This window comes from Tachysurus vachellii, chromosome 2 (assembly GCF_030014155.1).
Source record: "Tachysurus vachellii isolate PV-2020 chromosome 2, HZAU_Pvac_v1, whole genome shotgun sequence".
In the NCBI taxonomy this organism is placed as follows: Eukaryota; Metazoa; Chordata; class Actinopteri; order Siluriformes; family Bagridae; genus Tachysurus; species Tachysurus vachellii.
In genome coordinates this window covers 25,933,198-25,946,597 of record NC_083461.1, presented here as the reverse complement: position 1 = coordinate 25,946,597, position 13,400 = coordinate 25,933,198, and the positions used below count along the sequence as shown (strand labels likewise).

The 13,400-nt window shown below is 40.8% G+C and overlaps 2 protein-coding genes across 2 annotated transcripts; both read right to left on the bottom strand.

The window, feature by feature from the left end:
* Positions 1 to 2,703: 2,703 nt before the first annotated feature.
* Positions 2,704 to 4,839, bottom strand: npy2r (neuropeptide Y receptor Y2). The gene is made up of 2 exons (XM_060891609.1): positions 4,557 to 4,839; positions 2,704 to 3,883 (listed from the first exon to the last, which is right to left on the bottom strand). The coding sequence occupies exons 1-2, from the start codon at positions 4,607 to 4,609 to the stop codon at positions 2,740 to 2,742; spliced, it is 1,197 nt and encodes a 398-aa protein (XP_060747592.1). The 5' UTR covers positions 4,610 to 4,839; the 3' UTR covers positions 2,704 to 2,739.
* Positions 4,840 to 8,550: 3,711 nt separating this feature from the next.
* lrata (lecithin retinol acyltransferase a) lies at positions 8,551 to 11,569 on the bottom strand. Its single transcript, XM_060864030.1, has 2 exons — positions 10,982 to 11,569; positions 8,551 to 9,260 (listed from the first exon to the last, which is right to left on the bottom strand). Exons 1-2 carry the CDS (start codon positions 11,537 to 11,539, stop codon positions 9,108 to 9,110), a joined length of 711 nt encoding a protein of 236 aa, XP_060720013.1. The 5' UTR covers positions 11,540 to 11,569; the 3' UTR covers positions 8,551 to 9,107.
* Positions 11,570 to 13,400: the final 1,831 nt, after the last annotated feature.

The following is a 13,400-nucleotide window of genomic DNA, read 5'->3' as shown; positions in this document are numbered from 1 at the left end:
CGACGCTTCAGGAGCAATGTTTACTGTAACTATGACGGGACGCCTTTCTTTAGATCCTAAAACAGTTTGTCCTTCATTAATCTGAAATTGCACTGCTGTGTAACATTCTAAAAAGAAATCAGGATTCTGTCACTTTAGCTTTGTGTCTCGAACCCTCAATAATCACTTTCTAAACATCTCACTGCCGCCACTGCCTCTCTCTCTCTCTCTCTCTCTCTCTCTCCCTCTCTCCCTCTCTCTCTCCCTCCTCTCTTTCTCTCCCTCCTCCTCTTCTCTCCCTCTCCTCTCTCTCTCTCTCTCTCTCTCTCTCTCTCTCTCTCTCTCTCTCCCTCTCCCTCCTCTTCTCTCTTTCTCTCTGTCCCTCCTCTTCTCTCTCTTTCGCTCTCTCCTCTTCTCTCTCCCCCTCCTCTTCTCTCTCTCTCTCTCTCTCTCCTCGTCTCTCTTTCTCTCTCTCTCTCCCTCCTCTCTCTCTCCTTCTCTCTTTCTCTCTCTCTCTCCCTCCTCTTCTCTCTCCTCTTCTCTCTTTCTCTCTCTCTCCCTTCTCTTCTCTCTCTCTCTCTCTCTCTCTCTCTCTCTCTCTCTCTCTCTCTCTCCCCCTCTCCCTCCCTCCTCTTCTCTCTCTCTCCCTCCCTCCTCTTCTCTCTCTCCATATGAAAGTGATAGTAAACAAACACTGAGGTTAAAGACAATATATGAATTAAAAATAGGAAAAGATGAAAGAAAAAAACTCAGAGCTAAAAGTCTCATTAGAAATCATCCCAAGTTTCTCAAAAGGTCTGACATTTGTCCAAGTATTCTGATGATCCTGCATTTAACTGGACTGTAGCCTGATTGATGTCTAAATCAGCTTCTAACCCTGAACACTAACATCATGCTGTGACCTTTTTATCTGTTGTGTGATGATTTTCTTGTGATTTAACATCTGACTAAAACTTGAGCAGATTGAAGTCAGTTAAACGACTTGCTGCATTTTCTCCAGTGTTTCTGTTCATCATTTAGGAATAAAGTTTCTGTTCCACCCTGGAGATTATTATTTTCTTACAACAGCAGATCACCAAGTGTTTTATTCCTCTAACACCACAACAACTTACCGAAGCTTAATCAGGGTTCCCACTCTTTTTCAGAGATCATTTTCCAGGATTTTTCCAGGACATTTCAAATTTAGCAAAAAAAGACAAGGATCACAGATTCACGGCCTAAAGTAATATGTTCTTTCCAGAAGTCTTAAAAACAACGTATACTTTATGGCTATTACTTAACTATACTTTTAAAGACAATTTGTCATGTGAATGAAATTTCAACATTTATAAAATAAAAAGACCGCACATATTAATACCCTTTCCTTTCTCAGGCCAATGCCGTCATGCATGCTTTAGTTTGCTGTGCATTCCCCTTGCACATGATATTCAGATTAACAAGGTTAATATAACCTGCTTACCGTCACCATTTGCTGAAAACATTCGAGCACTTAAACCATTCCTAGCAGCTGAAACCGCCAACATAAGACAGCATCATCCGTCACAGCGAGATTAAACAGCATAACAAAAAACCTGTCAAAACTCAGCGTCCCTGAACAGAGCGCTTTCTGTTACTAACGTTAATTGTTTCGACCAGTTGTAAACTGTTCTTTAAATGATCAAGAACATTTAAAAATAATAATTTTCCAGGACCACAAGATTTTTTCCAGGACAGTTTATGTTTTCTCTCATTTTCCATGTGTTTTCCAGGACTGGAACATTGGTCATTAATTTTCCAGGATTTCCAGGTTTTCCAGGACGCGTGGGAACCCTGTTAATAATTACTATTTAAACAATATCGTATTAGCCCATGTGTATTAATATAAAGCTGCACTACTGCCAGGGCTGCAGGTAACCAGACCTTATTAACACCTGACCAGCAGCAGGTTCTGTTAGAATTCACACACAGGTGACATCAATGTGTAAACAAGTGCTTTAAAAACGTATGTGTGCGTTTGAGAGTGTGTGTGTGTTTGAGAGTGCGTGTGAGTTTGAGTGTGTCAAATAGTGAGGAAGTGACAGCAGGCTCTCTGGTGTTAAACACATACTGAGTAAATCAGTGTGCAGCTGGTATATGGAGCTCCGTCGGTTGACGCCTGGGACACGTTTATTATCATTATGATGTCAGTTCTGATCCTGTCGCTGGCTCTGAGACACAAAAACCTCACAATTATCTTACAACTGTTTTTAAAATAATCCAATTTGTTCTTTTGTTCTTTAGTGTTTATTTTGTGCAGCTGTTTTTTTGACTGTTGTGTTCTTCTTGTGGAGCCGGGCGTCTGTCTGTGGCTGTAAATTCATGGAGCTGGAGGCAGGTTTTATTGACAATGAGATGCAGTGCAGGAACAGCGGTGTGACACACTGCCGTCTGTCATGTCCCGATTTTATCAGGTTTGTTACTTGAGAAATTGAAACAAGATCTGAAAAGCTTTTATATTCTGCATTGTCACTGTAAATGATTTTCTCTTCTTTATATTAACAACAGACAGCAAACACAGTACAATTCTGATGTACACATCTTATATGTTAAAATACACAAGAACACTGTAAATGTTCACACATCGTTTTGATCTGAAGCTGTCCTAAAATAACACCTTATACCTAAAAACCAGACAAACACAGACCTGGTCACTGACAGGTGCTTTTATATGAGATGTGAGTGTGTAAATATTTAGCTCGTGTTGTGTTTGGTGTGTGTTATTGTCTCAGCCGTGTCCCATTGTCACAGGTGAGTGTTATCCTGAGTCAGAGTGCTGATGGTACATTTGTGTCTGAGAGTTTTGTCTCTCACCATGTCATTGCTGTGCGCTCTGCCCAACACGCCTTCGGGCCAACCGCATTTAAAAGCTGTGGCGAAGGCCTGGCGGAAGTTCCGGTTCATCCATCCATAGAGGATGGGGTTTGTGAATGTGGAGCACATGGCGATGATGTGGAACAATGTGTAAAGCAGCTTAAAATCCTTCATGTCCAATACACTGCTGTCAATATCCACAGCCAGCTGGAAGGCGTGGAACGGTAGCCAACTGATGGCGAACACGGCTACTACGGCTGCAAGCATCTTTGTGGTTTTTCGGCGGCGGCGGTGTCGCTCGACATGTCCTCCTCCAGGACTCAGGTGCTTCCTAAGTTTACTCCAGATGCAAGCATAGGCACAAGAGATGACAGACAGGGGCAGACCATACTGCAGCAGGAATGTGGCCACACTGTACATGGTTCCGTCTGCACTGCTGCCTGGCCATTTCTCCACGCAACCCTGAATGATGTGCTCAGGCGTCAGGTGAAAGGTCACATACTCACGGAAGATGGCCAAGGGGCTGGCAAGCACAGCACTGGATATCCAACTGATGATGATGACCACCACACACACGTCTTTAGACATTTTGGTGTCAGTGTGGTGGACGATACTGCGGTAGCGATCTAGTGCGATAACACTGAGTGTAATAGTGGACACATGAACGGTGAGTCCCTGAGCGTACGGTAACAGGTAACACATCACCTGACCAAACTTCCACTCACCTGAGAGTGTGGCCATCAGGGTGAAGGGCAGGCACAGTGCATTCACCAGCAGGTCTGCTACAGCCAGGTTAGCGATGAAGAAATTAGTGACAGTGTGAAGGTTGCGGAACTTGTATACAACATAAATAACCAAAGAATTTCCACTCACACCGAACAGGATGATGGCACTGTAGGCAAAAATGAGAACCACCTGAACCCCCACAAGCTGCGTGCTGTCCTCCAGACCATCTAATAAAGCTCCTTCAACCGCGATGTCCAACACAGTGCAGCAGTTAATGTAAGCGTCTGTGTCTACTCGGGTCACATTGTCTTCATTCATCGCATCCATGTTTGGGATCCATGCACTAGAACTATACAAGAACACACTGACTAGTGAATATTTTAAAACAAGCCGCTAATTCAAGGGAATTTCCTAAAAACAAGTTAGAGAGTTGAGATCTTGTTTTCCTTTCAGTGTGTGTTCATGGAGAACCTTTACAAGTAGAACCCTTAACTTTCTGCTTTAGAATCTGTACAATAAATAAAGTCTTCTGTTGGTCTCACATGCAGGTGATTAAATGTGTTAAAGTGAAATTTTAAATATTTCCCAGTATTATAGCCCAGTAACTCTCTTCACTATGACATCAGAAATTTTTGTGTTAAATGTTTGTGTATCTTCACAGAAGAAACTGCAGTATGAAGCTGTCATCACACAATTATCATGAAACAGCGCTCAATCTGCTGTGAGCATCTTTTACTTACAGCTAATTAATCACATCCAGACCAGTTTAAACAGAGCATGAAGCACAAACATCCTGAATATCAACATTTCAATTAATATTTTAATAAAAAAGATTCAAAGAAAGAAAGAAAGAAAACACAGTATTATTATTTTATGTGTGTTAATAGAAAAATAGCAATGATTTTTAAAATTAAGTTTCAGTTCATTGTTTTGTTTTATTACACATTAATTAATAAAAACAGAATTTCACTTACAAGTAAAACAGAAAACATCATCATCATCATCATCATCATCTCACTTACATAGAGTAAAGGCTCCGAAGTTCATCTGAGAAAAGAAGCAGATTTTCTGTCATGCTGCAGAATAAAAGCGGACAGATCCATATTCCCACTTCAGTCCAGACACGTGTGTGTGTGTGTGTGTGTGTGTGTGTGTTCACTGCTAGGGGGTTGTCACATCACTTTACATGGTCTCTGCAGCGGGGCTCTTTTTTCTTTCAGCCTCCGTTCGAAACCACGCCTTCTAATAGTCTGTTCTGCTCTGATTGGTCAGTCTAATAATCACAGTAATGCAGCAGGTATATTTATATACATACAAACACAATGTTCATCTTTCAGCTACATGCAGAGCTGCAGTAGCGCGCGCGTGTGTACGTGAGTGTGTGTGTGTGTGAGTTTGTGTGTGTGTGCGTGTGTCTTTCTGTCTTTCTCTCTCTCTCTCTCTCTCTCTCTCTCTCTCTCTCTCTCTCTCAGTGGTCACTGATGTTAATGGTCAGGTCTGAACTGTCGGGAAATGTGATTAGTGTGTGGCCTGGAGACCTGTTACACAAAAACCAGACACTCAGTAGGTGGAAATGAGAAGTGAGTCTTAAGGGACGTCTAGAATTAAGTAAATGTTCATCAGACATAAAACTCGAACACATTCAACTGAGCAGCTGCTTAAATGTGACTTCAACCTAAAGAACAACAGAGAAACTGCTTTAAAGAGAACTTTATATTCAACAGTATGTGAAGTAGAAGAAGTTCTGCAGCACAGACTTTTGTGTGAGTGTGTGTGTATGTGTGTATGTGTGTGTGTGTGTGTGTGTATGTGAGTGTGTGTGTACATATTGGACGACATTTACATTATGTATGGTCATCTTAGTGAGAAAGACACAGATAGACAGACAGATAGAAAGAAATGTGAGGTTACAGTGAGTTTTAGAGGTTAGAGAATATCAAAAAGGGGACATTTTATATGACTTTACTCTAAAATATAACATGAGCTTTCACTTAACACTTATATTTACATCATACAACACTTATAAAAATGGATTTTACTATAAAGAGGTTTATACGTTAGCAGGAAAAAACAGGAGAAATGCAGTCAGGGTGGAATAATACACCAGCGGGATCAGACACAGCATCTTCATTTAAATGTCACACGACTCTTAACACCTTTATTCACTGGAGAGAAAAAAGGATTTTTATTACAGTATGACTGATGAGGTGGAGTTTTAAGTTTCTTTAAGTCAATCTAAAGCTATTTTTTAAAGGATCTTTTTTGACAGAAGGCCAGGAGGGGAAGTTGCTTGTCTCTCCATTCTGTCTGGACCACAGACACTCATTTCTCTCAGACACTAACGAAAGCACAAGCATCTCAATCTATTATTAATCTAGTATTGATTCTGTCCTCGAGTGGATATTTAGTCTGTGTGATTCAACACGGATGGACGAAAAGTCTAAAAGTTTAAATGATGTATTACATGTCTGAATGAAAGGGTTATAAAAGTCAGACCTCTGTGTATATCAGACCTACACAGTAGCAAACCTTCCCAGGAGCCTCCAGCTGACCAAAATTACCCCAAGAGCATCCAAAGACCCCACAACAACATCCAAAGAATCCAGTCATCATCAGTCTCACTCTGCTCTGTCTGTAATCACATTTTCCCATGATCTCAATCACCTGAGGGCAAATCAGTTCACTTTATCCCCACATCAGTTCATCACCAAATCAGTTCACTTTATCACCACATCAGTTCATCACCAAATCAGTTCACTTTATCACCAAATCATTTCACTTGGCTTTAAAGCTGTGGACATCAGCACTTAATGTTTTTGAGCTCTTCCTCAGTGTAGATTATAGTTTATTTTAACTGAGTGTTCTTTATGTGAGTGATAAACACCAGACCTCATGTCACAGTCACGTCAGTAACACAAACATGCCTCACTTTATACAAACTTTAATTAAAAACACTTCTGAACAGATCACAAACAGCATGGTTTAGACTGATTTAAAGTAATATATGTAACTATTAAAACATACTGAACATGATTATATGATGCTAAATGGTGAATGGTGAGTGTTGAGTTTAAACTTTATCTGCTCAGCATCAGTATTCTCTCTCAGTGGTGTAGACACGTGTGCTCCCAGCTGTAGCTGATGTATATTTAATGTAGGTTTTATATTTGATGTGATTTAGAGCAGGTGCTTCTCCCTTCACGTTCCTCTGCTGAACATTCAGAGCAGAGTTCAGGAGCAGAAAGGAGTAAAGGGATGAGTGATTATGATGGATGCTTTTTTATTTTTCTCTTTTTCAATCTTCTGAGTTTTTTCCACATCATCAGAAACTACACAGTATAATTTATATCTTTAGATGTAATATGGTCAAATTCTGGACCCAAATTCTAATCTGTAGCTGTGAAATAATTTCTTGAACTTTTCTTTAAGACAAACTATTTTAAACATCACTCTGATGTCTCCATCTGTACACTTCCTGTTCCTGTTAATCACAGCAGCAATAAACAGGAAACGTGTGACCCGCTTTAGAGCTTGTGTTGTTTTCCTCAGCAGGGGTTTAGAAGGTTCTGGTCACAGCCGATATTTTTGTCCTGATGTGGCATATTGATCTGACCGTGGGGTTCTCAGGACTCAGGACTCTTTTCACTCTCAGACTGCAGATTATTGGTGCTGCATTAAACATGATTAATTGTGTTCACCCAACTCTCTTCCCAGCAAATCCATTTGCTTCACAATTACAGGATACAGACTTCTCCATGCTGCAGTCTAATGAGATGTGCCTTCTGTCCAGAGATCTGTCTCTACCACACTACATCATCATTAAACACCAGTCCAGACCAGACTGCCCCAGCTGTGGCATGTGGGGTCTGGGTAGATTGACCATCTGTAGATTAGCCTGTGTTTAAAGATGGAGAATTTGTATGTTTATAAATGACTGATGATATGCGTGGTTCACACGTCTGTCCTCTAAAATCACACGTCTCAAAGAAATATGTCACACACACACACACACACACACACACACACACACACACACACACACACAGGAAGGAGCTCCCATTCCACCCAGAGTTAATGAGTCAGTGAGTCAGTCAATCACGATGTCTGTACAAGATATGTCTCTCTCTCTGTCTCTCTCTCTGTGGGTGTAAATTAGACTTCTTTAAATTATTAGTTTCGTGTATTGAGGTGTGTGAAATAATGAATATAAACTTTATCAGGAATAAATGACATATTTACAGCCATTTGTGTTGTATTTGTTCACAGTTATGAGTTACACCTTAGTCAAGGCAAGTGTTCACAAGAATGCACAACACCTCCATAAGGTCTCTGAGATATTTAATAATGTTCATGTATTTAATTGTTCTTACTTGTGATCATTTGAACAAAATGTGATTAATGTGTAATGTAATTCATTAGCTTCTTTTGGGGCAATAACAGCAAAGCACCACTGCTGGCTTGAGCGAGGCCACTGTTCAGCTGTGTAAATGTGCAAAAATATCAGTGAAATACGTGTAAAGAAATACAAAAATGTCACAAAAAATCTGTTTGTTTTAATGCAGAACATCAGCCATGATGTTTCTATAAACATGGATATATTCTAAACTACTGAATAAAAAAGTGCAAAAAGACTAAAGTGTTCAGTTTGGTGTGAATAGCAGCTTTAAACTGTCACAGAGAGAGAGAGAGTGTTTCTGAAGCTGATTGGTGGAGCAACAACAAATTTTATTGGTTGATGGAGAAATAGCTGCACTCTGATTGGTCAATCTGTGCACCAAACTTTAATATGTTGTATAATAAATGTGTATATATAAGAATATATATATATATATATATATATATATATATATATATATATATATATATATATATATATATATATATACACACACATTATTATTTACACATATATATTAATTAAAATAATGAATAACTTAGAACAAATAAAAACAGTTTAAATATGTTTTAGTTTATTTAGAACATTCAATGAATTTAAAAAACTCAAAGCAAAATAGGTTAAAAAATGTATTTATTAAAATCCAAGGTATAAAATACAGATCTGTCAGTGCTTAATATCTCTAATAAGTACACACACACACACACACGGTCATCAACTATAAACAGTTCAGTAAAACTGGACTTATTTGTATATCATTCAAATATAGTTCATATTCCAATCTTATTTCGGTGTCTGTGCACTTGCTCAATTCCCTTCACTACAAAAGGGATCTGATGTATATGTGTGTGTGTGTGTGTGTGAAGCAAAACGCACTGTAATATTTTCAAAAACTGCAAAAATTTGCAGATTAACCAGTTCTGAGCAAAAATCATCATTAACCCACACTTTGTTCAGCACAAGCTGAGTAGTGAACATACTAGTTACCTTTAATGAAACATCACCATTAAAGTGAATTGTATTTGCAGTGAAAAAGCCCTCGGTTGTGTGTTGCATGTGTGTTGGTTAGAATTTGTGTGCACTAAGAAGTGTTTAGGGGAAGTGATTATAAGCTGAAAGACAGCATGTGAGGCGAAGCTGCAGAAAGTCTGTAGTACATTCGATCCTGTATGCTTTTTCAGCCAGCCATCCATAATGTAAAAGAGATGAGGATTGTGGGTAATGTCGTCGCTGGTACCAGACCAAAGTAAATGATGGAGATGAGACCTAAGAGGAGTGAAAGCAGGACGCTCCTCTGATCCCGAACAACCGCCTTCATGCCACTACAAAACTGAAATCACAAAAACATTCACAAATAAATTACACTACAGTGCATGTAACTTGTGTGCATGTCTCCAAGGTCACCCAGTCCTGAGAACTCAATCTCCACACCATTAAAAGAGGGTTAACAGCAGCACACTGACACGTGGCTTACAGAACGTACACAGGTCTGTGCTTTTTTGTGGATCTGTCCTATAGTGTTTTTGTATTGTTTGTCTGCACTGTTTTTTATTTCTTTTATTTTCCACAAATAAGGGAAGGCCTCAAATACATACCTGCATTATGAAGTAACTCTACATTCATTCATTTTCTACCGCTTATCCGAACTACTCTCGGGTCACGGGGAGCCTGTGCCTATCTCAGGCGTCATCGGGCATCAAGGCAGGATAAACCCGGGACAGACTGCCAACCCATCTCAGGGCACACACACACTCTCTCATTCACTCATGCAATCACACACTACGGACAATTTTTCCAGAGATGCCAATCAACCTACCATGCATGTCTTTGGACCGGGGGAGGAAACCGGAGTACCCGGAGGAAACCCCCGAGGCATGGGGAGAACATGCAAACTCCACACACACAAGGGGAGGCGGGAATCGAACCCCCAACCCTGGAGGTGTGAGGCGAACGTGCTAACCACTAAGCCACCGTGCCCTCAGTAACCCTACATGTGGTTTTTATTTACTGTTAATAAGAGTTTGGTGTTCTTCTTTGTCACAAACAGCAATAAAATGTCAAATTCGTTTTTTAGTTCCATCATTTCAGAAATGCAACAAACTTCTTTTATATTCAAAATAAAATGGATATAAAACTTTTTATGTCTGGTTTTTATATCTTCATTCTAAGGTTCAATTAGATTTCGTGGCACAACGTGAATGTTATTTGGTGGGATGGAGGCAGAAGCCTGATGTTAAAGGTTGCAGAACCCTGGTATAGGACACTTATGCCCCTTTTCCACCAAAAAGAACCGAGTGCTGGTTCAGAGCTAGAACTGGTGCTGGTTCAAAGTTGGTTCCACTGGTAAACCTTCTAAGAACCGGTTTGTCTTTCCACCGGCTAAAGAGCCATCACAGAGCCAAGTCTGACGTCACTGTATACGTGTCACGTGTCCCAGCAACTTTAGCGCAGCAGCGGCAAACACAAACACATCAACAATAGCGGATGTTGCTTTACTGTTAATGCTCATGGCTTTGTGAACCTACATTAACACCCAAAACGGAGCGAATCCAACGTGTACGTGCAGCTCCATGTAATCTGTATAAACGGAGGTTGTAACCGAGAAAGTACATAACGTTATTTTATCATTAACACAGAAAAAGGTTAGCCTTAGCATGTAGCTACTTACTATTATGTGTGCTTAAAGTAAAAAAGTATTAAACATTAGTATACTTAAGGCACATTATCAACAACAGTAGCCCCGCCCACAGCCCCTGACACAAGCGGTTCTTAAGTCTAGACCAGTAACGTTTTGGTGCTACTTAAGAACCACTTTTCCTGGTTCAGAGCCGGTGCTTTGGCTGTCGAAACAGAAAGAACTGGTTCTAAATTAGGCTCTGGCTCCGAACCAGCACTCAAACTGCCTCGGTGGAAAAGGGGCATTACAGCAAGTCTTTAAGCTCATGGTCCTGGAGTTCTGGTTCTATCTGAACAGTAACGTAGTTCCTGTTCTTAATTATACGGTAAAGTGTTTTAATGACTTATTACTGAGTATCACTGGACTCTCCTCACCTGGTCGGTCTGCAGGCTCACGTGTGAACCGTATCTACAGGAGGTGACGAAGTGTTCGCAGTTATTCCACAAAAGGCTGTAGGCCACGTGACCTACGCGTCTCTCTGCCCTGCGCGCAACCTGCTCTCCGTCCATAGGGAGCGCGTAGAAGAGTCTGCGGTCCATGGCGTTCACGTGCACCGGGGCGCCGTACGCGAAGTCTGCCACCGAATCCACACGCACGCTCGCGCTCCGGCACATGCAGCCGAGCACAAGGCGTGTATTGGTGACCGCGGTGAGCGCGCGCTCTCCAGTGATTGCCGGAAGAATATCGGGCACGAGATGCGCTACGCGGTCATCACCGAGATAGATACCGAAGTGCACGAAAAGCGTGCGCGGCACCTCGAGCACGTCCCCGCGGCATAACGGGAGCGCGTGCGTGGCCAGAAGAGGAGGAGGAGGTGATGGTGTAGGGGCCGCGTTCTCTCGCTCCGTCCGCCACGGCCACGCGCTTTTGAGCGCGCTCAAGTCGGACAAGAGCGCGAGCCTGTGGAGCAACAACGCAAGCGAACCGTTCATGACTCTACAGCACAAACTGCCCTGCGTTTAGGGGGTTTTTCTATGTGAGGAGGCGGAACCTTAGTATGGAAGAAACGGTCTGATTCGCTGCGAACAATTTTGGAAACGTCAGTGAAGATAAATTCGTCGAGTAACAAAGAAAACCTGTTACTGTAAATCTGAGCCTAATGAACCAACAGCAGTGTTTGCGCCTTAAACTGAGTCGGTTCAAGTGATTGAATACAGTGTGGAAGCTGCAGTAACTCCAACACATGCATAAAATCCTACATCAGTGTTTGTTCATCATCTTTAACATCATAGAGCTTTAAAATGTTGATGACTTTAATACACATAATAGATTTGCTCTGTAATTAAACAGCAAATATTTAATACATATATATAATCTGTCTGTCCTTGATTAAAAATCCTAAATCAGTCATAACTGATTAACTGTAACTGAAGCAATAATAAGTGAAGTTGTACTCACATTTTAAGACCTTTAATGCCAGGTTTGTTCTGCAATAATCTCCATTGTTGTTGAAACAATGACCATGCAGATGCAAACAGAGCATTTAGATTGAGGCATTAGGTTAAAAACAGCTCTTTAAGACTTTAATGAATGTTATAAAGGGCATTCAGCTACCCATTAGTGTGTATTTGCTCTGTTATAAAGAATTGTACAGTACAAAGAGGACCTGCATTTAAAAAGACTGTTCTCTGCTCGTTCTTACAGACTCAGAGCTGTTTGTACTAACAGGAAGATGTTTTACTTAATGATGCACGTGGAAATGAAACAGAACCGTATCATACTCAGAGACTTCTGAGAACATTCTGAAGATTCTGAGGCCTTTCTGGAGAATTGATATAAGTTCTTTACTTTCAGTTCAGAGATGAGATTAAGTGAAGTGTGGAGATCTGAACCTCAGGAACTGTAACAGTGATAAAAAAAGGGACATCTACTCGTCCTGGTCCATCTCGACTCAGACGGTCCTCACTGTTGCCTCCTTTTGTTAGCTTTATGATTTGTGATAAGATCTTCTACTAATTATCTACTCTGGGAAAACACGAAGATGAAATGTGTCTGTGAGCATCCATGACATGATGACAACAGCTAAGGGTCATGATAGAGCAACAGACAGAACCAGGGAACACACAGCAATCATGAACCAAAATATTCAAATAAATAAAACTCAAGACAAGTTTCAGAGCAGCTGTAGCTTCATCTGTTCATCATCACTGTACTGTACACAGACTTACATATTACTGATAATATTATTGGAGTAATTCCACAGTGATTAGGAGAGCATTCACCTCACTCTCTCTCTGTGTCTCACACACACACACACACTCACATGGTGCATGCATTGATGGTGACTCAAGTGTGTACATCTTAGCATGTGAGTATTAATCTGAGTAATATTATTAATAATATTTCACATCACAAGTGTGTGTGTGTGCTTGTGTGTGTGAGTGTGTGTGTGTGTGTGTGTGTGTGTGTGTGTGTGTGTGTGTGTGTGTGTGTGTGAATGTGTGCACGCGTGTGTGTGTGTGAGTGTGTGTGTATCCTGCAGGTTCACTCAGAGTTCAGTGGTGTTTAGGTTCAGAGAGGAGTTAGATGATTGTGAGGTCAGGTTCACTTCATATCACTTCTCCACTCCAGGATGTAAACATGGGTCACACAGCGGGTAGAAGAAAACACAGCCAGTGTTCGAGTTAGAGCTGCTGTTTATTACTTTATTATGTTGGCTTTGTAGAAGCCAACATTCTGATTTCCTTTATAAGCTTATTATGTTGGCTTTGTAGAAGCCAACATTCTGATTTCCTTTATAAGCTTATTATGTTGGCTTTGTAGAAGCCAACATTCTGATTTCCTTTATAAGCT